This window comes from Heloderma suspectum, chromosome 2, assembly GCF_057233095.1.
Source record: "Heloderma suspectum isolate Gila_16-S chromosome 2, 16-S_ref, whole genome shotgun sequence".
In the NCBI taxonomy this organism is placed as follows: Eukaryota; Metazoa; Chordata; class Lepidosauria; order Squamata; family Helodermatidae; genus Heloderma; species Heloderma suspectum.
Window position 1 is genome coordinate 170,666,496 of NC_139459.1, and position 26,969 is coordinate 170,693,464.

At 46.8% G+C, this 26,969-nt stretch overlaps 2 protein-coding genes across 5 annotated transcripts; one reads left to right on the forward strand and one right to left on the reverse strand.

The window, feature by feature from the left end:
- The first annotated feature begins 1,098 nt into the window (after positions 1 to 1,098).
- Positions 1,099 to 6,440, forward strand: TEX28 (testis expressed 28). The gene is made up of 4 exons (XM_084829704.1): positions 1,099 to 1,176; positions 2,395 to 3,077; positions 4,965 to 5,100; positions 6,126 to 6,440. Exons 1-4 carry the CDS (start codon positions 1,099 to 1,101, stop codon positions 6,438 to 6,440), a joined length of 1,212 nt encoding a protein of 403 aa, XP_084685830.1.
- A 2,773-nt stretch (positions 6,441 to 9,213) lies between these two features.
- Positions 9,214 to 18,316, reverse strand: LOC146353220 (red-sensitive opsin). Of its 4 annotated transcripts, none has more exons than XM_084835979.1 (6): positions 13,973 to 14,189; positions 12,741 to 13,037; positions 12,087 to 12,255; positions 11,132 to 11,297; positions 10,574 to 10,813; positions 9,214 to 10,340 (listed from the first exon to the last, which is right to left on the reverse strand). In XM_084835979.1, the coding sequence occupies exons 1-6, from the start codon at positions 14,028 to 14,030 to the stop codon at positions 10,224 to 10,226; spliced, it is 1,047 nt and encodes a 348-aa protein (XP_084692105.1). In that variant the 5' UTR covers positions 14,031 to 14,189; the 3' UTR covers positions 9,214 to 10,223. The 4 variants fall into 4 exon arrangements, with proteins under 4 accessions (XP_084692105.1, XP_084692106.1, XP_084692107.1 ...); XM_084835980.1 differs by lacking the exon at positions 13,973 to 14,189 and adding an exon at positions 17,581 to 18,316 and having other exon boundaries at positions 9,253 to 10,340; XM_084835981.1 differs by lacking the exon at positions 13,973 to 14,189 and adding an exon at positions 13,520 to 13,680 and having other exon boundaries at positions 9,255 to 10,340.
- Positions 18,317 to 26,969: the final 8,653 nt, after the last annotated feature.

The window sequence follows — 26,969 nt, forward strand, 5'->3', positions numbered from 1 at the left end:
ACGTCATCCGATCTCTTGCTTTAATTATAAATCTAGCAATACATTCCCATTTACCTCTTTGACTTCCAAGAACTAATAGCTGCAGCTCACAATCCTGTTTTCCACACCTGCAGTGGCTGAGGATGCTTCTAGAGTAGGCTTTTATAGCACCTTCACCTTGCTTCATTCATAGAATTTTACAGGGGATCCAGACAATATCAACTTCCACTTGTAACCCTCCCATGTTTTCCTACTGCTTCTGTCTTCTTACTGCAAGAATGCATTAAGAAAAAAAGATGGAATTGCTGTACAATGCCTTTGATCGTTAGTGCCATCTGGAAGCACCCTGAATGAAAAATCCATGGCCACAGAACTTGACCGGCCACTTTGGTTAGTGGGGGTTGAGATGCTAGCCTACCATCCCTCATTCTTTCCCTCAAGTAGTCCTGCAGGAAAGCAAGTTGCTGCAAAGTGAATATAAGTCTCACTCACTCACTCACTCACTCAGAGGAGGACCTATCATGAGAAAAGCGAGGTCGCTTCAGGTGGAAGATCTTGGACACTATTAACGGTAACAAAGTGGAGACATACAGTTCTAATCTATGAAGTCCAATCCACCGAGTTCTTTTCTGGAAAAGACCCATTGACAGCGTTCTTGCTTCATTTAAATAGGGCTTGCATGGGGAAAACTGCCTGGTGATTGGGCCCCATACTAATTAGTGGGTGGGGAAAGCTGCATTAAATTATATTAAGAAGTTGAGTTTACACACATGTCAAAGGTTGTCAGCTGCACTTTTTATAAAAGTCCAGAACACGTTTGTGATTTAATTCTGGTTTTACGATGAAAAGTGGTGTGTGTTTTAAATAAACTTTTACATTGTAGTATTTTAAAATTGTTTTTAAGCTACCTTGATTCTTTAGAAATAAGTGGGATAAAAAGCCTGTAATGTCGATCTTTTCATAAATAAGACTTAGACTAAGGGGGAGGAAGGCGAAGCTGTTGGGGGTACCTGCTTAATGGCACATGGTGCTTTAGGCCAGAGGCAGCTGCACCTCAGCCTGGGTAAGGGATGTGATTCATGGCTCTTTGACCCGCATGTCTGTTTCTGTACAGTGCCCATGGTGGACCTCTATAACGCATCCAAAGGAGAATCCACACAGCAGGCAGAAGGCTCCACAAATCAGCCGCTCAGCTCAGTGAGTGACCAAAAGACCCAGTCCCTGATTTTCTCCTGGGCATGTAGCTCTCTTGAGGAGACTCTAAATGCCCCTGCCCAGGTTCTGGATGGTAACTGCCAGTTGTTTGTGGCCATTCATACAAGGAGCAGCTGCTGCCATGGCTTTAGGAGATAAAGCTTTGTGATGTCACTGTTGTGATGCCCTGATGACTGTGAACTCCCTCTGCAAGGGAACTTTCCCCAGAGACCCCAGGACAGGAGGAGACAGGAAGCATTGGTAGCTCATGCCTTACCAGTCACAGCCAGATGGGACCAAAGAAGGATTCTGTCCCTCGAGGACTGCCCCCAGAGCCCCTCACTAAATCTGGATCCCTCTCCAAATCTGGGCCCCTTCAAGGGATTTTTGCTCATGTCCTTGTCCCACAGGGCCAGCAACGCATACACAGCCGCACTCTCCATGCCTTTCTCTCACTTTTCAAGGAACCCTTTGTGAGGCAGCACTGGGTGAGACAGGTGGAGGGTCCTCTAGAAGACAGCAAAGGCAGCCAGACAACAGGGAAGCAGCCGAAGGGCCATCTGCCACCCACTGCTGCTCCCAATAAAGAAGTGAGAGGCTTTGGCCTGAACTTTGCAGCTTCTCATGCATACGTAGCTAATGTTGAGATAGGAGGAAGGAATCCGAATCAGTGCCTAATCCTCTGGTGGGGAAAAGGAGGTGGTGCGGGTGGAAGATGATGAGCAGAGCTTAAAGCGATAATGCCATTAGGAGCTGTGATAGTAGCTCTGCTTAGCTTGGATCAAGGAGTCAGCAAGCGTTGGAGTGACAGGGCTATCATGGGTTAGGCTGGAAGGAATGTTCACCAGGGCAACTGTCTCTTCTTACTCAGCACCCCAATCCTCTCCATCCCCAAGTGACTGCAGTTCTATGATTTACCCTCATATATTTATTATCCAATTTATTTTGAATCACATTGTTACATTTCTGTTTAGGGAAGGAGAAGCACTAGCAGTCCTAGGAGGAAGTACAGGAGAGTGCATTGTGAGATAGTTAAAAAACTGCAGAGTGCATGGCAGAGTGCATGGCAGAGTGCATTCTGGGATAGCTCAAGAAAAGTATAGTCCAGTACATTGTGAGTTAGCTAATGGGGACCCAGCATGAATCATGGCATTCTGGGATAGCTGAAATCACTGTCTCTTTCTCTGATCCTGTTGTCTCCCCACTTGATCCCTGTGATAGGTGGTGCCCAGTCGTGGCCACAGCACCTCTCTTGCTTCTGCCACTTCCCAGTCGAGCAGCCGCAGCCAGAAGGATGCCCTGCGCCACCGCATATTCCATTTGTCTGAGCTGCTGCGGGTGGAGAAGGCCAATCGAGATGACAATACCTCATGCTATGTGGAGCTGGTGAGCAAGGCTGACCGGGAGAAGGCTCCCTCCATCCGTCAGACCTTTGAACGTATCAACCAGCGTTCCTCGGCTAATATTGCCCATCTGGAACAGCGTCTGCAGGATTGCTGGGCCCAGCTGAAGAAGTTAGAGCAAAGAGTTTTGACAGAGCAGGACAGCAGTTCTGCTGGAGCCGGTTCCACCTCTGGAGAGCAGCAGTTATTCAGCACCAGGAACAGCTTCTCCCTGCAGGCATCCTTTAATATACCTAGGATCCGCACTGCAGAAACTGTTGCTGTGGAGGAACTCCACCTCCCTCCCCTGCCAGAGAACAAGGAGAATTGCCCAGTCCTGGAGGCCGTCCCACAGCAATTCCTCGAGGAGGAGAGCAAGCAGAGGCTTCAGAAGTTGAGTGGCCAGCTGTTAGAGCTAAGAGAAGATCACAAGGCCCTGGAGGATGAGTGGCACAAGCTGGATGAGGCGTGGAAGGCTGACAAACAACAGATGATGGAATTCCTGCAGGAAGAGAAGAAAAGGTGGGCACCTTCATTCTTGAGTGCACTGGGCCCTGACACCCCATCCTCAGTTTTGGTGCTTTCTGGTATCATATCTTCTTCCCCTGCCCAGTCTTCCAGTTTCAGATACTGTAGTCCTAGATCGAATCTTCAATTCTTTGCCCCCAGTGCTAGAATCCAGTATTCCTATTACTGGACATGAGGGCTCTTTGTTGTAGTATATACCACACTCCCTTCTCTGTGTGCATTCATACAGAAAGGCAGTGTCACAGACACAAGTCCCTTTTCCTTAGTGCTACTAACCTGATACCATGGTACAGGCTATACCTTGCCTGTTCCTTCTGATCTCCTCCATGTTTATCCTGTTACAGCTGCATTGTATGAGAATCTAGGTACTACTTTTCTTGTAATGAGAATAGGGAACACCGTGTCCTAAGCCATGGGGGAATTCTGAAGATTTGAGCACAGAGAAGGGAGAGACCCTTCCTTTACAGATAGGGGTAGGCAACTTGTGGCTTTCCAAATATTTTGGCCTACAATTTCCCTCACCATTGGCTATGGTGGCTAGAACTGATGGGAGCTGTAGGCCAAAATGTTTGGAGGTCCACAAGTTGTCCACCCCTGCTCTACACAGAAGTGAAGACAAATGGAGCCACTGAAAGCACCTTCATTGTAGAATTCCAGTATACCTATTTTCCTCCAGGATTGAGCTCTTTAAAAAAATCCCTGCAAGTTTGAAGCAGAAGCACAACACTGATTGGTTGGTACCTGTGATATCAATTGGATTTTTTCTCTCACCAGTCCTCAGAGCAGATTTGTACTTTAAAAAAAAACATTTCCTTTCTAGAAGGTGATAAATGAAGAGATAACTGTTCATGCAGTACTTTTAAAAACAAAAGCAGATAGCCTAACTAAAGCATTGGGATGGTGGGTAAGACTGATAGCGCAACTAGCATTTGATTTGCCACTAGGCCCATCTGTCATTTCATTTATGCAGCCAGAAGGAAGCCAGGTTTGCACTGCCACTGAAGAATTTGCTTTGAGCTCTTTTTCCATATTGCATCCATTTATTCCATTTATACCTGCAGGTAATTCCAACAGAGGAGTGAGCAAAACCTGGCTGGGAACTACTCTAAAGCATATTTAGCATAACAGTTAATTCAACATAGTTAATTCAACATGAACATATCTACACCAGTGTCACAACCTTGGGGCCAATTTAACTGGTAACATGCCCTTCCAGTGCCTGATCCTCATGGGCGCAAGTATTACTTCTTGCTCTCCTTAGGTTCAGTGCCCTAATATTTCCCCCATGGTACCCTTGCTGTTCACAATCCCCCCACTCCAATGTAATGCCAAACCAAGATGCTGTTGGGTATCCATGGCCCTCTCTTTTCCCCTTCCCCAGGATAAGCCTATTCATCCAGTTCTTGCTACTGCAAGTGTCAAATAAGGAAGCAGAGCCAGCTCAGTCATAATCCCTTTACCAGCAGTGCCTCAAGCTCAAACTGTAACAAGATCAGCCATCTGGCTTCGGTGGCAGGGGTGAGAAAGGGCTGGACAACCAGACTGTGGAACAGGGTACAAAACCCTTTTGGCCCTGAGGGCCACATGTGATGCTGGCTTGGGTGTCGGGGGCTGCATGTGCAGACACACATATACTACTGTATGTACGTGTACGCACATGAACACATCCTAGCGATCCTGATACAGATTTCTCTTTCATTGCTGCTAGCAGTGGGGGAAGAGTGTTCTGTCTGAGGATCTCTGGGGGAGGGAATAGATAATCTAGGCAATAGCAGCGGGGGGCAAGATTCAGTGGCAGTGGTAGGGGCAGGGTACTCTTGGCGGCTGCAGGTTGTGCACCCTCGCTGTAGAATGTCACTTGACTCTGCCACTCTTTTTCAGGTACTATAATCTGGAGGTACAAGTGAATGATGTGATACAGATAAATCTCAGTGAGATCACCAACCTCAAGCATGACCTGGCCTGTACTGAGGAGAAGATGGTCTACCAGTCTTATGAGAGGTCCCGTGACATTTGGGTAAGGGACCCCCTGTCTGGATGCTGCGGATGTGTGCATGGTGCAATTCTGAGGAGCAGGGAATAGGGTGGTGGAGTGGGTTCTATGTTGCTGGCCATGTCAGCATATAGAGATGGAGCCAAGGAGGAATATGGCAAACCACATTACAGGATAGGCCACAGCAGCCAGCCTTAGTGCATTTCTGTGATAAGGTGAGGAAGGTTGTACTGACTGTCAAGGTAGGGTGCCAGAAAGCTCAGAAGGTGCAGGTTAATATAAATACTGTGCTTTAGAATGGTGTGTGAAGTAGGGAGCCGGGTGGGAGTGGGGATTGGCATTAAGCTTTTTGCAGTGTGCTAGCCAGGGAGAGTGAATGAATTCAAGGTATAGTAACTGGCCAGTGGATGTTTTTATGATTCATATGCTGGTAAATTCATCATGGACATTTATTTTTTCATGCATGTGTTGAAATGCCATTAACCAATGCTACATGGGATCTGCAACAAAAGGTTGCAATGTGGAGAGCTCCTGTGCAGAATTCTCCATTCCATTCCCTTCCCTTCCCACCAGTTATCCCACCCTCATCATGTGGTCAGCAGTCCATGGCCACTGAGGACACTGCCTAAATTGGGCTGTTTCCTTTCCTGACCCTGCCAGCATTTAGGGCTTGTTTCTAAAGGTATTTTTTGTACTTTTGAAATCCTGGGGGTTACTCTGAACCTGTTGATAGGCCAATACCTCCCTCTTGTGCACAGATATTACCATCTTGGCTACATAAAGACTGGCACTCTGAAAATTGAGATGGCTGTTAGTATATAATATGGTGATAGAAACATTCTGTGAGATGCAGTAGCACTGGAGTAAATCCCCTGTGTAGATGGGGCCCAAATAATTCAGCTATAATGTTATACTTGCAAATGCCAGGTGAAAAACAAGGGTGTGGATAACCACCCAGGCTTTGTTGAGACAGAGTCCAACTGTTGTGGGGACTGGTGGTCTGGAAATGGGGCTGGTCCTGACCTGCCTTCTCCTTGTCTCTTTGGCAGGAGGTGCTGGACTCCTACCAGACTCGACTGACCAAACTGGAAACACAGCAGCAGGCCCAGCAACAGGAGGCAATGGAGCTGCCCCAAGCCAGGGTGTATAAACTTTATGGGCAGCTCATGAATCTCCTGCTAACCATCGCTGCCATCCTCTTGGTGTGTGTCTCTGCTGTTTCAGCCTGTGCACTTCCTCTTCTGCGTACACGCTGGCGTGCCATTGCCACTCTCTTTGTGATTGTCATTGCAACTGCTGTCTGGAACTACTTCCCTGAAATTACTCAGCTAGAACGGACGACATGGCTTCCTTTACTTTGGTAGCCAGAGGACAAAATAGCACACATCTTTTCCTATCCAACCTGATGCTCTCCAACATTACACATTATTAATGCTTATTTATTTCGTACCTATTTATTTGTTTATTTATTTCAAAAATGAAGAGCTGTCCCTCTGTGCTTTGCCATGTGCCTGATTCTTCCTATGGCTAGGCCAAGCTACATGTGATAAGTCACTCCATGTGACAAATCCAACTCTGGATTGCATGGATGCTTCCAGAAGAGGCTTCTGTTGTACCATTACCCTGCCTCATTCGTGGGATTTTACCGGGGGTCTAGATATCTTCTTCCAATTGTAATCCCTCTGTCTTTTCCCCCTGCTGCTTCTGACTTTTCTCTTACCATGGAAAAGCCATTAAAAGAAAAAAAAACAGAATAGCAGCAGACACTTTTTGATTGGTAACTTTAGGAGTCATCTGTTTGGAAGCACCCTAGCACCCAGGATGGATCTAAAAAGACTGCAAGGAGGTTGAGGGTTGGTGTGCATGCTTAGTAAGAGAATGCGCATACAGACATTTTGAATTGGTTCTGCATGAAATAAAAGAAATGGATCTTGACAGGCTTAAATCCTAGTTCTTCAGCTTAAGCATGAGTGCTTCCAGTCAAGACATTTATGTATATGTACTAATAAAAATTTATCATTCCCTTGCTTTGCTTCATTCACAGAATTCCACAGCAGAGCCAGGCAACATCATCTCCAACTTGTAACCCTCCCACATTTTCCCACTTCTTCGGGGGTTTTTCTTTCCACAAAAAAATCTGCTAAGGAGGGAAAGATGGCATAGTACACAGTGCCTTTTGATTGGTAATGCTAGACAGACACCCTTTGTTTAAAGTACCCCACATTGTGGCCCTGGCAGTCTATGCAGCTTTGCAATCATATAAAGGGCCAGCCCAAGACTTTTTGGGATCCAAGGTACAAAATCCAAATAGTCATGAAGAGTCGGACACAACTTAACGACTGAACAACAAAAACAACATCAGGGGTATGCAACCTTTTGGGGCTCATAGACACATTCAGCAATTTGAGAAACTGTCTTGAGCATCACCAGAAAGGCAGAGATTTAGTGTGTTGGGGCTCAGACTCCACGGCTCCTTTGAACCCACAGTTTTCAGTGCCAACAGAAATCTATTTTATTTAAGACAAACTCTTTCTCTCTCTCCCCACCCCTCTGCCAGCCAACTCATTCCTCCCTATCTCTGTCACTCTGGTTGTTGTTGTTCAGTCGTGTCCGACTCTTCGTGACCCCATGGACCATAGCACGCCAGGCCTTCCTGTCCTGCACTCTCTCCCGGAGTGTGCTCAAGTTCATATTCTTTGCATCGGTGATATTCATTCTCTCTCTCTCTCTCCCCCCCCCTCACCCCCCCCACACCCACCACATGTCCCCATCCATGTATCCTCCATCCATACATCCCATGTATCCATCATGCATACACACACGTCCCTCTCTTCACAGCACTGCAAGCACGTGAAAAACCTTTTCTGAATCCCTCCAGAATCCCCCTAAGCCCTCTCTCTCTCTCTCTCTCTCTCTCTCTCTCTCTCTCACACACACACACACACACACACACACACACACAGGCAGCTGTCCATTCAGACATACAAACACACAACCTTCCCCAGTCCCCCTCCAGGTTGTTCCCCGCTGGCTTCCTGCTGCCATCCCTCTCTCTCCCCACTGGCTTCCCCAACCCATGCCCCCAGTTGGTTTACCACTTCCCTTAGTCCTTCTACTGCTTGCCCTAGCCCCCTGCAGCTCTCTTTAGCACCCTGCCCCCCACTGACCCAATAGAAACTCCCTTTTTCTTTCCCCCCTTTTTCTCGCTGGCTGGGCATGCTGCAGAGAAAAGCGTCAGCCCGCAGCCATCACCATATTAATTTCCTAAGGGCTTCTTCCCACGGAGCTTTTATCCTGCTACTGAATTTGCTCACTCACTGAAGACTGTGGGTCCTTTTCATGATGTTGTTAACCTCCAGGGCACATCCAGAGGTATTTCCTGGTTATTCCCTCTCAAATAGTTCCAGAAGTAACTAACTATCTTAGATGGGATAGTTCATTGAGTTCTATGGAAACTTGAAAATTAAAAGCTTCCCCTCTCAGCAATCACAGGGTCGCTGTCTGGGAGCCTGCGGTAAATGCGGCAAGGCTCCAGAACGGGAGGACTGCGGGGTTTTCCTTAGTGTAACGGCAGCCTAAGAATGCCTCTGAGCCACACGTGTGACCCAGAGGCGTTCATGGGCAATGAAGATGGCAGTGGCTGGAGGCCCTCACTGCTTTGAAGTGTTCCCAGCTCTGGGCAAGAAAATTTGTTGTTGTTTTTAAGTGGGAGGGGTAGGGCACCTTGGTAGATGCCAAGAAAGGTGTTCAGAGGTGCACTGGTGCCCATGGGTACCATGTTGCCTACCCCCACTACACCCTAGTTAACAAGGGGCACTATCCACTACAGTGGTCTTGTTGTATAGCTCCTGTTCGCTTACACAGTAGGGCTTACACAGGAGAACGTACCAGTGGATTGTGCCCCATAGGTGAGATCTGTTTCTCTCCCACTCTTCTGTTCTTAATGGTGCCCCAACCTGCCCATTGAAGGCAGCCACTTCACCTTGCCTCATAGCTGTAGGTCTGCATTTGCAAGTCATGAAAATTACACCGCCTGGGCACTCTCCTCTCTCCACCCAGTTCACAGTTATTGCTCTGACGTCTAATGCCCCCCTTCATGCATGGATACACAGCAAACACTGCTGGGCAAGGGGCACTGGTTTGCTGCATAGTTTGTAATAGAAGAACTGAGCTTTTATACAGAAGTTTAAAAGCTTTATTCTCTAGCTCACTCTAACTACTCCAGGGTTGGGGGGGGCGGGGTGTCATTTTTCCCCATTGCATTTCTAGCTGATGTCCCAGGGACACAATAGGCTTTTGTATCAAACACTATGTACAGAATGGTTCTGGTTGAGCCATGCTGGAGAGAAGCACAAAAACCCTCGGATGTCCAATGTAGCTTGTGCTGATTCTTGGTGGTTCTACCCCATTTCAGAATCATGTCCGCTCCTAGACAGAGCTAGAACTCAATACATCCAACCTTGCTGAGGCACAGACACCTCAGGGGACAAACTTTATTCATCCAGCCCCCTTTCAGTGCATTCCCTGGCACCAGTGAAAACTTCATAGGAGGGGCAGAGCAAAAGGGAATCAGAATGCAGCCCTACATGGCCAAACTGTGGGTTACGTCCCTCTAAGGACCCATCCATCAGTCCATCCCTCCACAGGATGGAGTGTATTGGGGAGAATGTGGACTCCAGGGTTGTTTCAGTGCTGGGAGAGCCTTGGATAGACTTGCTTTACAAAAGCAATATGCTTTCCACAAGGAGCCCCTGTTGTTCTGCCCCCTCCTGGGAGACAGAGGGCCAAGTCGGAGACTACTTAAGGATCGCACCTCAGGGGAAGGAGTGTCCAAGCAACACCTGATGGCCCAGGAAAGTTGAAGGAAGATGGGATATCTTAGCATGGAATTCAGCATCCTTCACCCCCATCCAAAAACAGTTCTGAGAGGAAAATGCAAACATTTCCCTCCCCCAACCACAGGAGAAATAGCAGCATCCCAGGCTGGGGTACAGTCTAAGTCCAAAGGAGAGGGTTGGAGGAGATAGCAGGCCAGTATTTCATATGCTCAAAGGAAATCCATACAGCACAGGATGAAGGGGAAGTTCTCACTGGGGCTCTCCTGGAAGGCAGAGTCCTGTCTTGGTGTCCCTCCAGGAAGGGGGCTCTTATGCTGGCGATACAGAGGAGTTAGAGACAGAGGAGATCTCAGTGCGGGAAGTAGAGGAGACTTCAGAGCCATCATCCACCTTCTTGCCAAAGAGCTGCAATATGCAATTACGGAACTGCCGGGAGAGAGCGACAGAGAGACAGAGAGAGACAGAGAAGGCTAATCAGAATGGATTATGAGTTCTGTACTCCTCCATCATGTAATCTTGTCCAACATGATCCATAATGCCATCCATCCTCCATATGGTCTTCTGTCCATAAGTCTTAATCCTTACCGCTTTCTTGTTTCTATACTTTCAACATTTTCTAGCTAGCCTGCAACTCTTCATTTTGGAATAGAGCATATTACCTGTCTGTTCATGAAGACATAGATAATGGGGTTGTAGATGGTGGCACTCTTTGCAAAGAAGGCAGGCAGAGCAGCTGCAAGGGGGTGGAAGGCATAGCCTGGGTTGGCGGCAGCAAAACAGGCAAAGGTCGTGTATGGTCCCCAGCAGAAGCAATAGGCAATGATCATGACCACCACCATCCTTGACACTTCCCTCTCCGCCTTCTGTGTAGATTCTGACTCTTTCTGCTGGGCAGCAACCTGTACAAGAGAAAGGGAAGAAGTGAGGTTACTGTGAGTTGCAATACCAGTGATAGAATGAGGGCTTGACAAAATTAAACAGTTCCTAGCGCAGTCCCAGTGAGGGACTCCAGAGATGTGGCAGCTTGAATTTGGGAGATTCAAAATAAATTTGAAGAAGAAGAGAGAAATTTGGGAGATTTCAGAAGAAAGAGGAGATTCAGCAACATGGACAGGATTAAGGGCGAAGGTTCCTCCGTGAAGGTGTGTGCTGGGGGAGAGAGAGGACATGTGGACTCCAGCTGGGAGGTGGAGCTGTAGTGTACCGGGAGTGCTCACCGCACGGATGGCCTGCCACACTTGCAGGTAGCAGAGGATGATGACAGACAGCGGGATGAAGCAACAGGTGATCATGAGGACAATCATGTAAGACTGAACACTGGGATCTTCGCTGCCACTGAATACATCTGGACCACATGATGTCTTCAGACCATGAGGCCAATACCTGGAGGAAGGGTTGGGGAGAGAGGAAGGTATTTTTTCACACATGAGATTTAAATAACCTTAAGTGTCTCTCCTAGCGCTACTGATGTTAGCAACTGATCTTTGTTCAAGCAAAAAAAGAAAAAGGGAGCTCAGGTATTTGTGATGCGAAGGAATATTCTGGCCAATGTAGGTTCGACATTCACATGACAAAGCAATTGACACCAGAACTGCTTTAAGCCTCATGCTTAATTGCCCAGCATCTGACACACAGCTTGAACTGAACACCCTTGTGTTGGTTTCCAGCTCAGCTTCCATAGCCTCATGAAATATAATCCCCTCCCCCAGATGCTAAAAGCTACATCCCATGGACTGAAAGAGATAGATGCCTCATACATCCCACTTCTTACTGCAAGGAGCTCTATGACGCAATAACAGTGACCCATTCTTCCTCTGTAATCATTCTCAGTGGACGGACGCTGCCCATGCTGAACAAGAATTTTGTGTTCATTTGGCAAAGCTTGTGTAGCTTATCCTGCTAATACAGAACACTTGAACAGAGCAACCTTCCCTGGTGTGGCACCCTCCCAATGTTTTAGGTCACAACTCCCATCATTCTCAACTATTGGAACTGATGGGAGTTTTAGTCCAAAACCTATGGAGAGCACCAGGTTGGGGAAGGCTGAAGTAGGGTCTAGCTTTCTCTTAAAACGTACCCCCACCATCAGGCCTTCCTTCCATGCCATGTGTCTACATTACCCCTCCGTTCCCTGCATTGATGCTGCCTGCCCTAGTTCCCCCTCACACTCACCTACTCCAGCCAAAGATGGGTGGTGCTGTCCAGGTACAAGCCCACACCCAGGAGAAGACAATGCCAGCCATTGCCAGTTTGGCATCAAACTTGACATTTCCAAAGGGCTTGCAGACAACGAACCAGCGCTCCCAGGAGATAATGGCCAAAGACCAGAGCGCTGTGATGCCTGTGGGGGGAGAAGCAGAAGGGATACTTGTCGCATGGACCTAAAGGAGATATCCACATAGGGGCTTTTGGAGGAGGGGGTCCATCTTTTTCCCAACTAATCTCACATCGCCTTGTGTGGTCTGGCTTTCCCAGCTGCTAAAACAAGAGTGCAAAACAGCACTCGAGGCTGCTGTAGACCACATGGTTGTACCGAAGCCCTCGCTAAATACTCTGGCAAGCAAGTCCTGGAATGCTTGGCATTTGTATAAGGAAGGCAGGCAGGGAGAAAGAGAGGGATGATGTTCTCTCTTCTCCAGAAATTCCTGACAAGGGAAAAGCATGATGGAAGGAGTGTGATGGATGATCTCAGAGGACAACAGGACTGTGGGATGTGATTTCATGGAGGTAAATGTATGAGCCAGAAGTGATGACATAGGGAAGGGATTGGAGGAAAGAGGGGTGAAGCAAGAAACATGACAAATAAGCAAACCATTAGCCTCTTACCACAAACAGACACGGTGTATCCCTCCACCACACACATCGGATGGCCAAGGACGAAATAGCCAAAGCACTGGTTGATGACACTGATAGTGCTGGCAATAACTGTCTCACCCAGATCAGCTATTGCCAAGTTCACCAGAATCCAGTTGAGTGGATGCCGTAGCTTCTTGAATTTGGCAGTGGCCACCAATACCAAACCATTGGTGAAGACTGAGGCAATGACCACAAAGATCATCCAGAGAGTAATGAGATTGTAGACCCATCGTGGTGCAATGTGAAAGTTCGGACCTTCAAAAGGACCTGCCAGAGAAGGGAAAAAGGAGTTAGAAGGATCCCAGCCAGCATAGCAGTCATTACAGGTGAATCTATCAGGAGCCTACCCTGCCAAGATAAAACAAGGCATCTTCTTATCCATTCGTAATGTCCCTGCCCTGGCAGACCATTTGGGATCCTTCCACAGTTCATCCATCAGAAAATGGATGAGTTTACGCCTCTCTCTAGCTTGAACACTAAGACCTGCCCCCTCGGCCTGGGCCAGCTGAACACCTTCCCCTGCCTGTTCCCAAAGAACCTTCCAGAACATTTTCCAGAAACCTCCAGCAAATCCCATTTCTGGAACACCCACCCCCATGGCCATTGTGGTGGGGCCTGTAACCAGCTGGAGGAGCTCACTCTCTTGCTGCTTCCCCTGTTCTTTCAAGGCTCATCTTGTCCCCAGTGGTGTCCCACCCCGACCTCAGGCTGTCCCCCTCCCTGAATTCTGATGCCCCTGCTGGGCTCACCCTGGGTATTGTTGCTGTTGGTGTAAATGAACATGCTATCTCTCGTGGTGTCTTCATTGTCATTGCGCCGGCGGGCAGCAAATACAGCCCCATCCCAAGCTTCCGTCATGGCCCTTGCTGCCTGCTCTCCCACCTTCCACCTGCACTTGCTGTTTGCTTCCCTCTCCCACCCCCTCACTTTCTCTTTCTTCTGAGATTCTCTCTTTCTCTCCCTCTTTTTTCCTTTTTCCCTCTCTACCACTCGGTCTCTCCCATCTGACAGTCTGTGCCAGGGTCCAGGGCATTACCCATTTATATACCAGCCCCCCCCGGCAGATTAAACCCCCAGCTTGGAGAACAAGATCCCCAAAGCCCTTAAACATTTTATCCCTTAATTGGGCTGTGATTTGACCCCCTCCCTGTCTCCTTTTCCTGCCCCCACAGCCCCAGTTTGCTGCAGCTAGAACAGCTCACACGTATCTTGCGTCACCGTGGGTATATTTGCGGGACACTTCAGGTGAGGGATGAGCATGGAGGGATGATTAAAGAGTCAAAAGAGCTCAGCTAATCCCTCTCAGAATGCCCCTTCCTTGCAATTTCCTAATGGCCCATTTTTCTAACTAGGCCAAAGCAATTTTGCTACAGCCAGAGATGGCTGCTTGTCACTGAAGCCAGAGCTCTGGCCCACCACAGACTGCAGCTCACAGTGCCACAAATCGATACAAAATGGTTGCCAAGGCCAAAAAATAGCCTCTCCCCCCACCTGCAAGTTTTCGCACACAGAATAACAAGCATACTTGTTAGATGGACATAACTTGCTGAATTCACTGGCACTGCCCACCCCACATGATACCCAAACAGTCATCATGGGTTCTACCTTTAAAGGCGGCCTCAAAATAATTTTAAATAAATAAAACCTAAAAAAAAAATCATGCAAAGCAACCAAATAAGCATACCCCAAGGGACCCCTGTGCACAGATCAGAAGGCACACCGTGGGCCAATGACTGTTGTGTAGTTCCAGGGCCAGCTTCAGGATTCCTGGGCCTCGTGCCAAGAAGGGGTAGCGGAGGTAGGGCCCACAAACGAAGCACAAATTCAAGAGTCCTCTGCCAGATGATTAATGCAAGCAAGCCAAGCTACGTGATTTTTTTTAAAGGCCACCTTCCAACTTATGGTGTAATTGAAGGGCAGCTTTATCATTCTTTCTACCAGTACTTTCCTTTGTAATTGAAGAGCAGTACTGGTATAGAGAATGGTTATGCCAAGGTGAAAAGGTGTGTTTGTCCGTTCCTTGTTAGATAAAATGTGGGTGGTCTGCTCCGTCGTTCCATTATAGTGCCAGCTATTCGGCAGTTCTCCAGCTCGAGACTCTCGCAATGGTTTGCACATGCCAAGGGGTGTGCCCAGCAGAGGTATGTGCCTACCCATCATTCCAAAATGGTGGCTGGAGTGAAGTTGATCCTGGGCCTTCTGTGCCCCCGAGACTCCCCGGCCCATGGCCACTGACTCCAAAGCAGCCATTGCGAAGGTGCCAAGCTGTGACGGTGTGTGAAAGTATGGTTGAAGAAATGAGCATGCTTCCCTGTGCCTCTGTAACTGTGCAGCCGCGAAGGAACGGGAGGAGCGAAGGGGCGTCATGGAGTGACACAAGCACTAGGCATGCCTACCACACGCCCACCACAAAATGCGAAGTCGGTTCGGGGAAGGGACTGACAGCTCACAACCATGGCAAACCCGCAGCAAACCAAAAACATTGCAGCAAAACATGTCTTTGGAAATCCGCATTTTCCAAGTGAAAACTACGGTTAGGCTGTGAAGTGGCGACAGCATCATATGTCCCGAAGGACTTCGAATCGCAGTGGCCCTGGAGTAAATGGCTCATATAGATGGGGCCGACATGTGGTCAACACCCCTCTATCTACTCAGTGACACTATCACATATATGGTGCTATACAGGGCCTACATCCTGACTATTGGGTCTGGCATGTCAAATAGGCCTGGTGCCCAATTTCAGTGATACAATCCTAACGATTAATCAGATTAGCGAACACAACGCCAACACCCACCATGCCCAGTAACAGGTAACCTGCTTCATTTATTATTTTGTTGATTCGAATTATATGCCACCCTATGCCAGCTGTCAAGTTCTCACAGTGGATTAGCAAACTCCAATAAAAATACAGTCAGAAAAGCCAATTATATAAAATGTCAGAAAAGCCAATTATATAAAATGATACAGCAAAGCAGTAAACTGGCAGAAAGGAATAAAATATTAAATCAGATTAAAACCATGGTTGATGAAGTGCCGGAAAGCTTGGGCAAATAAAAAAGTATTGTGTGGCACCAGAGAGACATTAGTTTTGGCATCAGATGGGCCTCCCTAGGAAGAGTGTTCCACATTTGGAGCACCACAACTGAGGTCTTTCCTGTCTCTTAATTTCCGAAAGGGTGGCCTGAAGGACTCAAATAAGGGCCTCAGATGACAAATGTGACAGTTGGGCAGGCTCACGTGAGATGCGGTGGTTCTTCAGATACCTGATGTCAAGGTGTGTTGTGTCCAAGCCCAGTCAAGGTATATTGGCATCTGAGGCAGAAAATTCCACAAATGCCTCTCCCACTCCCCAGCAGTAAAAATACAATAAGAGGAGGGAGCAATCCTAAGCGGAAAGTCGTCCGCCTCCAAACTCAGAGGCAACCATCTATCCAATGCAGGAAGGGTGGAGCACGGAGCAGGTCTTCTCCACACTCTGGCCGCACTGCATTACTGGCTAGACGGCCGATTTCAGCTGTCTAGGCAGAGTGGTTCGGGGTGGGCCAGGGGGAGGCTGGACAGTGCATAAGAAGCATTGTAATGACACTTCCACTGTCCCCTCCCCTCCCTGCCCCCAGAATGCCCCCTTTCCCCCTACTCTGCACTGCTCTTGCAAGCACGGAGCCAGGGACGATCCGTGCTGTCCACGAGGCGGCGGGGGTGAGGGTGGGGAGGCAGTTCTCTGGGAACTGACCTTGGAGCGCTGGCTGTGAGGTCAGTTCCCAGAAACCGAACAATCCTATGGCTGTCTAGCTGCTGTCTAGCAGCCATAGGATTGCACCCTAAATTAACTAACAATTTGCCCTTCCATGACACCCTAAATCATCTGTTGAAGGAAGCCGCCTAACTCTGCCTAATGGCAGGGCCGGCTGTGTCACTTTATCATAAATCCACCAACGTTCCCTATTATATATCTCAATACTCAAGTATAGTGTTGTTAGTTCATTATATTCCAATTTTATCATGTTTAGGGCTGCTCACAAAAACTAAATTAAAAAACCCACAGTGAAATACATTAAAACTGCCTATTAAAATTAAATTGTAAAACAATATACAGTAAAAGCAGCCACAGAACATCACGGGGAGTGGGGAAGGAGGAAGACCCACATGACCAAACCCAAAGAAGTGGTTGTGATACAGATACCACACTCGTGTGGCATTGCACCACAGGGAAGAGGCTTCCATGCAGCAGTGGGTGGTAGGAGCCGGGCTGGACAGGACCTGACACATTTTCTAAAAAACAAGAGGGCTTGGGCCTACTGAAGCTCTTCAGGCAGGGCACCCCACTATTGTGTTGCCATGACAGACAAGGGCCTTGTCTGTATAGCCTTCATTTTAGCCTTTGAAACTGAAGGTAAGTAGAGTAAGGCTTTTCCAGAAGACCTTGAAGTGTGCAGGGGAGGGGTGCTCAGGTTAAGCACTTGCAATACCATCAAGCTCAGCCGAATGAGAGATGGACAGATCTAGCCTGTGGCGTGCAATGCACCAAAACGGTCTAGTGCGTAATCCCTGCTGAAATGAGCAGTGGTGCTCTTGTGCAGGATCACTTCCCCGTGGGTTGTGTCACATCTGAATTTGCTACTTCTTCATTGGACATATATATGCACTACTTTATCGCATCAGTGGGCAACACAGGTTGAACAGCAAGGGGCTTTTGTGGGCCACAGTATAATCACAGGTCAGTCTTCTCAATTATGTTAAATATCAAACGTAAAGTTTTAAAATAGGTCACTAATGCAGAATAGTTATTATAGGTCCTTATTAGCCTACCTGACAGAATATCTCTGTGCATTTGATTTCTGCAAAACGTGATAACTCTTATAAGTTCTTTCTTTTCAAGCCTGGCTTGCTTTTGATTGTAGCTGCCTTCTGAAGCCCATCTTCCTCAAACACCTATTTTTGTAACTGGAAGTGCCTGATGTCAGTAAATGCACAGGTTTTTATTTTTGCACAATTATGGGACAAATTTGGTTTATTATTATGTACAGAGCCTAATTACATCCTTCCTTGGATATATTGTATATTGCATTGTTTCTCAAGGGGTGGGGCAGGACCCACCAGTGGGTCTCAGCCAAACTTCAGGTGGATCTCAGTGTTACAGGCTGCCCAGTGCCTCTTTGCTTGACCACCCTCTGCCACGGCCACATCATGCACACTGCATTGGCAGGTGTGGCAGCAGGAATAGCAAGGCTAATATTTTTAATAATAATAATTTTTAAAAATCAAGCAAGGGGTGAAAGAAGGAGGCTGTTATAGGAGGAAGTGAATGTAAAAGCAGCAAGAGGGAGGGTTGAAAGAACCTGTCAGTTGGGGATAAGGTACTAGTTAAGTGTGAAAGAAGAAAGGGAGAAGAAATCACAGAAGATGGGTGAGAAAACTTTGAGAGGCATGTATGGAAGGAGAAAAGCAATATAAAAGTTTTCTCTACTTAGAGCAGGAGTCCCTAAACTTTTGGGGTCAGTGGGCACAATGGAATTCTCTCACAAAATGGCTGCCATGGCAGGGCTTGCTCATTCATAAATGGCTGCCATGGCGGGCATAGCCTGTCACAAAACACTAATGTCCCAGAAGGCAAACTGGTGACAGAAAAGTAACTAGCTCAAGAACCTAAATACAAGACAGAAATGGGGGTCTGAGCTCCAAAATACAAAACCACTTTTGAACCCAAATAAAAGATTTTGAATGCAAAGAAAGGGCAGCACTTTGTACGAAACATGGCATTCTCCCAGTTAAAAAAATAACTTAAAATATTCTTAAGAAATAAAATTAAAATCAGGAGAGGTGCCACACGACGTTTCCATGCCTGCAGACACCACGTTGGAAAGCCAGACTTAGAGCCTCTAGATCAGCAAATTCTGCCTGAAATGGGGAGGCTGAGTAATGATACTTCCAGCAAATGTCTGTATTTCACTTGAGGAAAACTGAACTACGGAACTCCCCTGCTACAAGGAAGTAACTGAGGCAAAGAACTTAGCAATTTCCAAAAAGGGATTATATATCAATTTAAAATGGTATCAGCAATTGCCAGCTGATTCTGCTAAGCTCCGCCTCCATCTGCCACCATTTTGTGACTGGTGGGCCTTCATCATTTTCCACTCTCTCAAGTGGGGCCTGCGGGTAGAAAATGTGAGAACCTCTGGAATATCCTACATGTGGGGTGGAGAACCTCCAGCCCAGGGGCCAAATCCAGCCCTCCTGGTGTTCCAATCTGGCCCTCCAGGGTTCCATGTATGCCCCCCCCCTTTCCCCTAGCCTGACCCCTTTCCCCTGAGCATCAATTGTTTGGTGGTTTCCTGCCTTTTGAGCAGCCCGCCCGCCGCCCCCCCCCCCCGTTCTAACAGGTTGAAATGCCTCGCCTGAGGCTGCGTTACTGGCAGGAAGAGCTTTAAGCTAAAATGTGCTGGCATTTTTTAAATTTTGGCCCTGCCCGTTTTGCCTTTGGTCCCAACCTGTTTGCTTTCCGCCTCACCCACCACTGAAATGCAAACCCCCCACCCTCATCCCAAGCTTCTTTGAAATGGAATTTGGCCCTTGGGCTGGAAGAGGATCAACACTCCTGCTATATACTAGTCACAAAGCCACAAATGGCATGATCCACACACAAGAAGGAGGTATCAGGAGGCTTGGAAGAACCCAATGGTTTGCAGAATTTCAAAAACTATTTTTCAGGGGCAGGAACAAAGTGGGGAAACACAGAAAGAGCTTGGGAGAACTGAGCATGCTCACAGTAGGCATGCTGGCTGATCATGGAGGGACAAAAGGAAAACCAAGGGAGGGAGGGGGAATAAAATGGAGTATTTTGGAAATACCAGATACCTGAGCTGATGTTTTCAGGAAGGGAGCCTGAGGAACTGAGGCAAACAGTGATGACAAGAAATGAAGTTCTGGACCTTACTGACAAAGTGAAAGCTAATAAATCACCGGGCCCAAAAGGTATCCATCCTAGAGTTTAAAGAACTCAAATGTGAAAATGCTGATCTTTTAACCAAAATATGTAACATGTCCCTAAGACAGGCCTCTGCACCAGAGGACTGGAGAATAACCAATGTAACGCCAATTTTTATAAAAGGATCCAGGGGAGATCGGAGAAATTACAAGCTTGTTAGTTCAATGCCTGCTCTGGGTAAAATGGTGGAAAGCGTTATTAAAGATAAAATTAGTAAGCATATAGAATGGCTAATCTTGCGGAAAAAGACTCAACATGACCTGCAAAAGTAAGTGCCAATAAACATGTGGACAGGGGTGATCTGATAGACACTGTTTACTTGGACTTCCAAAAGGCTTTTGACAAAGCCCCTCACCAAAGACTCCTGAGCAAATGTAGCAGCAGTCATGGAATAAGAGGGCAGGTCCATGAACGGACTGTATAAAATCTGTTCCTTCTGTGTTTTGTGGATTGTCAGGCACCTTTAGTTCAGTCGTCCGCCCATCGCTGGAACTGGATTTTTTTTGTTCCTAAATTTGCGCAAATGTGCATTTGTGCAATTTCAGATGTGTGAAAATGCACAAATCCCCCCATGTGCAATTGTATGCTTTAGCCTTTGGGGAAATGCACATTTTGGGCCAGTTTTTTTTTATTTTGCATATTTTTCTATGACAAAATTTGTGCAAAATTCAGGAAAGTTTGAAAAACTGGTCTGCAAGTCCACGGAATCCACCTGACAGGGGAAAAGCTGGTCCACTGCAGAATCCACGGATCAGATTCATGAAAATCCGAAGTCATTTGGTTCTGTTGCGGATTTCTCCGACATCCCTATCTGTAAGTCGCTAAAGAACAAAAAGGAGAGACTAAGAATACGTCGTAAGGAGTACGACAAGGCTGCATATTGTCACCCTGCTTATTTAACTTATATGCAGAGTACATCATGAGAAATGCCGGGTTGGATGAATCACAGGTCGGAATTAAGATTGCCAGGAGAATTATCAACAACCTCCGATATGCAGACGATACCACCCTAATGGCAGAAAGTGAAGAGGATCTAAAGAGCCTCTTGTTGAGGGTGAAAGAGGAGAGTGCAAAAGCTGGTTTGAAACTCAACATTCAAAAAACTAAGATCATGGCATCTGGCCCTATCACTTCCTGGCATATAGAAGGGGAAGAAATGGAAGCAGTGACAGATTTTACTTTCTTGGGCTCCAAGATCACCACAGACGGTGACTGTAGCCATGAAATTAAAAGACGCTTGCTCCTTGGGAGGAAAGCTATGGCAAACCTAGACAGCATAGTAAGAAGCAGAGACATCACCTTGCCAACAAAGGTCCGTCTAATCAAAGCTATGGTTTTCCCAGTAGTAATGTATGGCTGTGAGAGCTGGACTATAAGGAAGGCTGAGCGCCGAAGAATTGATGCTTTCGAACTGTGGTGCTGGAGAAGACTCTTACGAGTCCCCTGGACTGCAAGGAGGTCAAATCAGTCAATCCTAAAGGAAATCAACCCTGAGTGCTCATTGGAAGGACAGATACTGAAGCTGAAGCTCAAATATTTTGGCCACCTAATGCGAAGAGAAAACTCTCTGGAAAAGACCCTGATGCTGGGAAAGACTGAAGGCAAAAGGAGAAGGGGACGGCAGAGGATGAGATGGCTAGATAGCATCACCGATGCAATGAATATGAACCTGAGCACACTCCGGGAGAGTGCTCAGGACAGGAAGGCCTGGCGTGCTATGGTCCATGGGGTCACAAAGAGTCGGACACGACTGAACAACTGAACAACAACAAAGAATAAATTGTTAATTCTCACAATGGAGGGATGCCACAAGGATCTGTATCGGGACCAGTGTTTTTCAACTTGTTTATAAATGATCTGGAAACAGGAGTGAGCTATGAGGTGGCCAAGTCTGCTGATGACACCACATTGTTTAGGGTAGTTAAAACAAAACCAGAGTCCTTATTGACTTATTGATTAATGTGGATCAGAGTCCTTATTGACTTTCACATTAATGAATTAGAAGTTCTGGTGTCTGTGAAGGTGCCAAAATGAAGTGGAAGTTTTTAATAGAATCTGCTTCCCTATCTAAGGCAAGCCAAGCCCTAATCTCTTTCTCTGTCTCTGCACGTGTGTGCAGGAGAAACGTGACAGGAGACCATTTTCCATCTAAAATGCCTCAACTGTTACTTGGTATGGGGGGAATTGATGAGGAATAAATAGATGGAGTTATCCACTGCTGAGATGGAGGAAACCACCTGTCCTCATTGGATTGGGTAGATATTAATCTGAACTGCGTCAATTCCTTTCCTGCTCCAGCTGGTCCAAGTGGAGCACCCAGCAGGGGGACAGAAAGAGGAAACGCTCTGCTGAGAGCAGGGATGAGTTGGACATTAAAAAGTTGATGGGCCAAAGGATGAGAAATATCCAGGAAATTGCCTTTCCACAAGAGTGTGTGCATGTGTTTATGGCTTTCCTTTCCCTGTATTGCTGCTGACAGGTGTGCACATATGGATGACCCTGCTTGGATGTGATGGTTCCCCACTAGAAGCGGGGCGGGAGGTGAGCCCCTTCTCCAGGGAGAATCAAGGTGGGACCATGGGGTCAAAGACCCTGTCTCTTCTCCCTACCTGTATAAATAGAAAGCAGGGCAAAATATTAATGGAACCTTAATTGTTAATTAGGGCTAAACAGGAGATCAGAGGAGATTAAAGGCCTGGCAACATAGCATACAGGTGAGCACAGGGAACAAGGAGGTGGGAGTCAAGAGCTACAGGGAGAAGAAGGCAGGAGAGAGAGAGAGAGAGAGAGTGTGCATGCGTGCGTGCATGCATGCATCTGTCTGTCTATCTAGAAGTCCTGTGCAAGTCCCCACATCTAATGAACAGAAGCTGTACAGGAACATAGTAGTGCTCTTGCACAGCACCCATTAATTTCAATACCACTGGTCCAAGTGACCACCTGGGTTTGAGCATTTGGTGCTGTTCTTGTTGAGGTTGGCTTTAGAGAAATCTCAAGGGGGGATAACAATCCTTATAAAATCAAGTCCCAGATAGGCCTTGCTGGTCTCTGAGGTATTCCTGCTGCTTCCCTCAGCAATTCTCCAAGGGTTCACAAGAAAGGCAGTGTAGGATATTCAAGGTAACAGCCATTTCAGAATCATATGGGTAGATGTATTCATACAGCATTATAATAGACAACTCTAAATAAGTATCTGTGCTGCCAATGTAATAATTATGAGATAATGTGCTTCTCAACTGTTTAATATAGACCTGTTTTTATTGTGATTAATTTTCCCTTCCCCAATGTACTTGACTCTGATTTAGGTCTTCTAGTTGTGAGGGGGCAGTTGTGTTTCCTCTCATCTCATTCAACATTCCACACTTGCTTTCCCGAAAACCAAGGCTTCGGCAGCCTTGGGCAAAAGGAGGGATGTTAGAAACCATCCACGCTACAGATCTCTGTCTTGGTGTTTGTTAACACAGAGACAGGTCCAAAGGGCTACTTCTTTGGTTAAAGGAGACTACAACCCCTTACTTTTTTATTTATTGACAGTGCAGTCCTATACTTACCTGTTCAAAAGTAATTCCCATGGAGTGCAGTAGAACTAGTTCCCAGGTAAGTGGGGACAAGATCGTTCCTTAAAGTATTTTTAACCTGCCCTTCATCCTAAGGTACCAGGGCAGTAATAAAAAAACTTAAGAACCAAAACATGGCACAAATATAATGCAATAAAGACACAAAACAACATTACAAGAAAAACAGATCAGAGGGAGCCTAAGCTCAAGCCAACATCACACTTTAAAATACCTGGGCAAAGCAATCCAGTGCATGTTTAAGCAAACAAAGTTCTACAACTCTCAGCGTGCCCTAGCCAGTCATGCTGGCACCAAAATGATAGCAGTGTTGGCACCAGCTGAGTTTTAATGGGGCAGGCATTCCAGAGATGTGGTGCCCTCACAGAGAAGGCCCTCTGCCTCATTCCTACACAATGAGCCTCTGCTGGCAAAGGAATCCAGAGAAGAGCCTCCTCTGAAGATCTTAAGACACAGGCAGGCTGATATAAGGCAGGGATGGCGAATGTGTCCCCCATCCCCCCCCATGTTGTTGGTATGAAACTCCCATCATCCCTTACCATTGGCTATGTTGCTAAGGCTGATGGGAGCTGGTCCAACAACATTTGGAGGGCCACACATTCCCAGCCACTGGGATAGGGAGATGGTCCTTAAGGTACTTGAGTAGGTATTTGGGTCTCAAGCTGTTTAGGGCTTTAAAGGTAAGCACCAGCACATTGAATTAGTCTCAGAAACACAATTAGGCGCAGTTCTCACTGTGGATAAAGCAGTATCTGGATTGTACCAGTTCAACTGGCTGACGGCTGCTCACATGTTTGAATGCTCTTCCATACAAAGTAAATTCCTTGCACATAAAAAGCTAGCATGCCAGAAAGCAGGGTTCTAGCCTAGCTTTCCCCCTGGCATGCTAGTTTTCTGTGTGGAGGGATTGTTTATTTTATTTCTTTGTATGACAGAGCATTCCATCATGTGAACCACTACTTGCAGTTTGACGTTGCTCAGCTCAGATAGGGGCTTACCACATCACTGAGAATTTGGCTTTATATCATCATCTGAGAATCCTGACCATAGACTCATAGAATGTATTAGGTTGCTCTGAGGAATAGTTTTGTTTAGGATTTGGGCTCCTGAGAACCACCAGACCCCATAATGTAACCATTAGGATCCATTATGAAGCCAAAGGTTTTCCCTAAGGTGTCTGGCTACCAAACTGGCTACTCATTCATTTGTCTTAGGCCTCTTATTTCACACTTTTACAGCTGGTACAGCCTATTGTATACTTTGATGGGAACTGGAAAACCTCCACGGTATGGCCTTCCCCAACCTGGTGCCCTCCAGATGTTTTGGACTACAACTCTCAGCATTCTTGACCATTGGCCATGCTGGCTCAGGCTGATGGGCATTGCAATCCAAAACCTCTGGAAGGCACCAGGTTGGAGAATGCTAGTATTCCATAAGAGTCTGTGAAAACAACTAGATTAACATCTGCTTGACCCCTGAATGTAAGACTGTTGTGTGTACCAGGTGTAACCCCCACCAGAAAGGTGGCCCTACCATGACTCAAAGGGTGGCAGCCACTTCAGGCTGTGAATTTGGAGCAGCATTAAAGGCAGCAGAATGAGAAACATAGATATAAACCTTTGGGCAGGATCCACTGGGAAATTATCCTGTGGAAGCCCCAGTTAAATTAATGGGAACTACGCAAGAGCAGCTCAGTTCATTTCAATTAAGACTGCGCAGGGAAAAACGTCTCCACAGATCGTGCCCTATGTTGATTATTTCGCATGTTCAGGCATCCAAATGTCATGGTCTCTCCCAACTCTCACTGTAACCATATGACCTCACTGGCTGCCCTTCTCTCCTCTCTTTGTCCCATAGGCTCATGTCTGCCCTAATTCCTTCCCCACACACACCATTAAACTGCACTGAGCTCCACGCACTCCAAGCTGCTCAGCTGATAGGAGGTGACATCAACTCCCTTGGCCCCATCTAATCAGGGAGATTTTGGGGTCACTGCAGGGGAGTCCAATTAAGGGAAATGGGAAACTTTAATCTCCCAGCCACGGAAAAAGGGGCAGAGCTCTGGGAGGCTGAGGGTGAAAGAGCCACACAGCAAAGAAGGCAGCGCCAGGGGCACACCGCAGGGACCAGATCCACACAGGTACAGGTCCATTCAAGCTTTGCCTTTGTGAGATGCCTTTGGGTGGAAGGGGTTTCCAATGATCCTTGCAGGATGCAAGTTTGTGAGCAACGCACAGGAGAAGTATCAGCCATTTGGGCAACTGTGCACACTGGGGTGGGAGGACTTTGGCTGCTCGCTAAAGTGCAGCATGGCCCAACTTGCTAATATGCAACATTCGTTAGCCATCTCAGATGCGTTGAAGGTACTTTTCTTGCTTGTACAATGGATGCATGAGTGTTCTCAGGGGGTGCCATTTCATGTTGGAAGGGGTCAGGAAGGGAAGATTCACAGGAAAATTCAAAGGCCTGCTCTTGAATATAATAAAATTATATAATAAAATTAATAATAATAAAATAATAAAATTACATTGCAAAAAAAATGGTGTGAGGGGGAAGCAATGCATTTTCACAGCATTTATTGTGGCTACCTTTTATGCCTTATAATAACTGGAGATATATAGATTCTCCTATATATCCTGCATATGACATGTGACCTCAAATACAGGGGGAAGGACTCTCCCTCTTCCCTCATACATGCCTTTGTTGGTTCCAGCAAATAAACAGATGTGTGGGGTTCTTTGCAACTCAAAGAGCTCCTTTCCCCAGTATGATTCTTAGTATTCATACAGTCCCCACTGCACATCCAGACATCTTGATTATTTTGTCTTCCCAACCAAAGGTTTCAGACGCTCGCCTTACTTTCCCACGCAGTTTCTTTCAGTTTCTTGCACTGCATCTAACAGTGGGATTTAAGTACTTCCTTGAAGTCTTCAAAGATGCTCGGGCACTCTCATGTTTGGGTCTCATCTCTTTATGTTGCTGCCATGGGGGAATCTCTTCTTTGGTTCTTGATCAAACTCAAGTGTTGTGGGCAGTGCAAGGAAGCTGGATTGTATTACTGAATGCCTCTCAAGAAGGAAGAACAATGGGTTGTGTGATGTACACCCTGGGCGCTGATTCTTGTATTTTCTTTTCTCCCATATGCTGAATATTGCCTAGAAGGGTCTTCTGCTCTGAACCACACACAACACAGCTGAGGAAAGCAATGGAGGCAGCTCTGTGTGCTGTGGAAACCTGGGCAGAGCTGGAGTTGAAAGCTAAGTATCAATGAGGAGGGGGAACTAGGGGTAATTTGATAGCTCATTGGCTTTCTTCACATGGAGCTTTTATCCTGCGATTGGGGTGCTCCTTTACAGAAGTTTGTGGGCTCTTTACATGATGCTATTAACCTCCAAAGCATCTCCTGCATTAAATGCCCTTTGTTCTGATTTTAAACGGCTCACAAATAATGAGCTATCAAATTACCCCATTATGTTCTGCTTGAGTTCCCTCTGTGAAGAGAGGAAAAGTGGCAAGAAGAGTGAGATCAATTAAAGATAATGGACGATTTAGATACAGGGAGAAGGAGGGGGAAAGGGGAGGGGGGAAGGAAGGGGGTGAAAACGGAGTCGTTGTGATCCTGCATTTTAAACAGAAGC

What these genes read in the sequence shown, in the direction of transcription:
- LOC146353220 (XM_084835981.1), bottom strand. Translation starts at nt 13,628, where the DNA reads ATGACGGAAGCTTGGGATGGGGCTGTATTTGCTGCCCGCCGGCGCAAT. An exon ending in TGTGGCAGGCCATCCGTGCG is followed by an intron (nt 10,814 to 11,131) that starts GTGAGCACTCCC and finishes TCTCTTGTACAG; the next exon opens with GTTGCTGCCCAGCAGAAAGA. An exon ending in ATGTCTTCATGAACAGACAG is followed by an intron (nt 10,341 to 10,573) that starts GTAATATGCTCT and finishes CTCTCCCGGCAG; the next exon opens with TTCCGTAATTGCATATTGCA.
- TEX28 (XM_084829704.1), top strand. Translation starts at nt 1,099, where the DNA reads ATGGTGGACCTCTATAACGCATCCAAAGGAGAATCCACACAGCAGGCA. An exon ending in CTGCAGGAAGAGAAGAAAAG is followed by an intron (nt 3,078 to 4,964) that starts GTGGGCACCTTC and finishes ACTCTTTTTCAG; the next exon opens with GTACTATAATCTGGAGGTAC. An exon ending in AGAGGTCCCGTGACATTTGG is followed by an intron (nt 5,101 to 6,125) that starts GTAAGGGACCCC and finishes TCTCTTTGGCAG; the next exon opens with GAGGTGCTGGACTCCTACCA.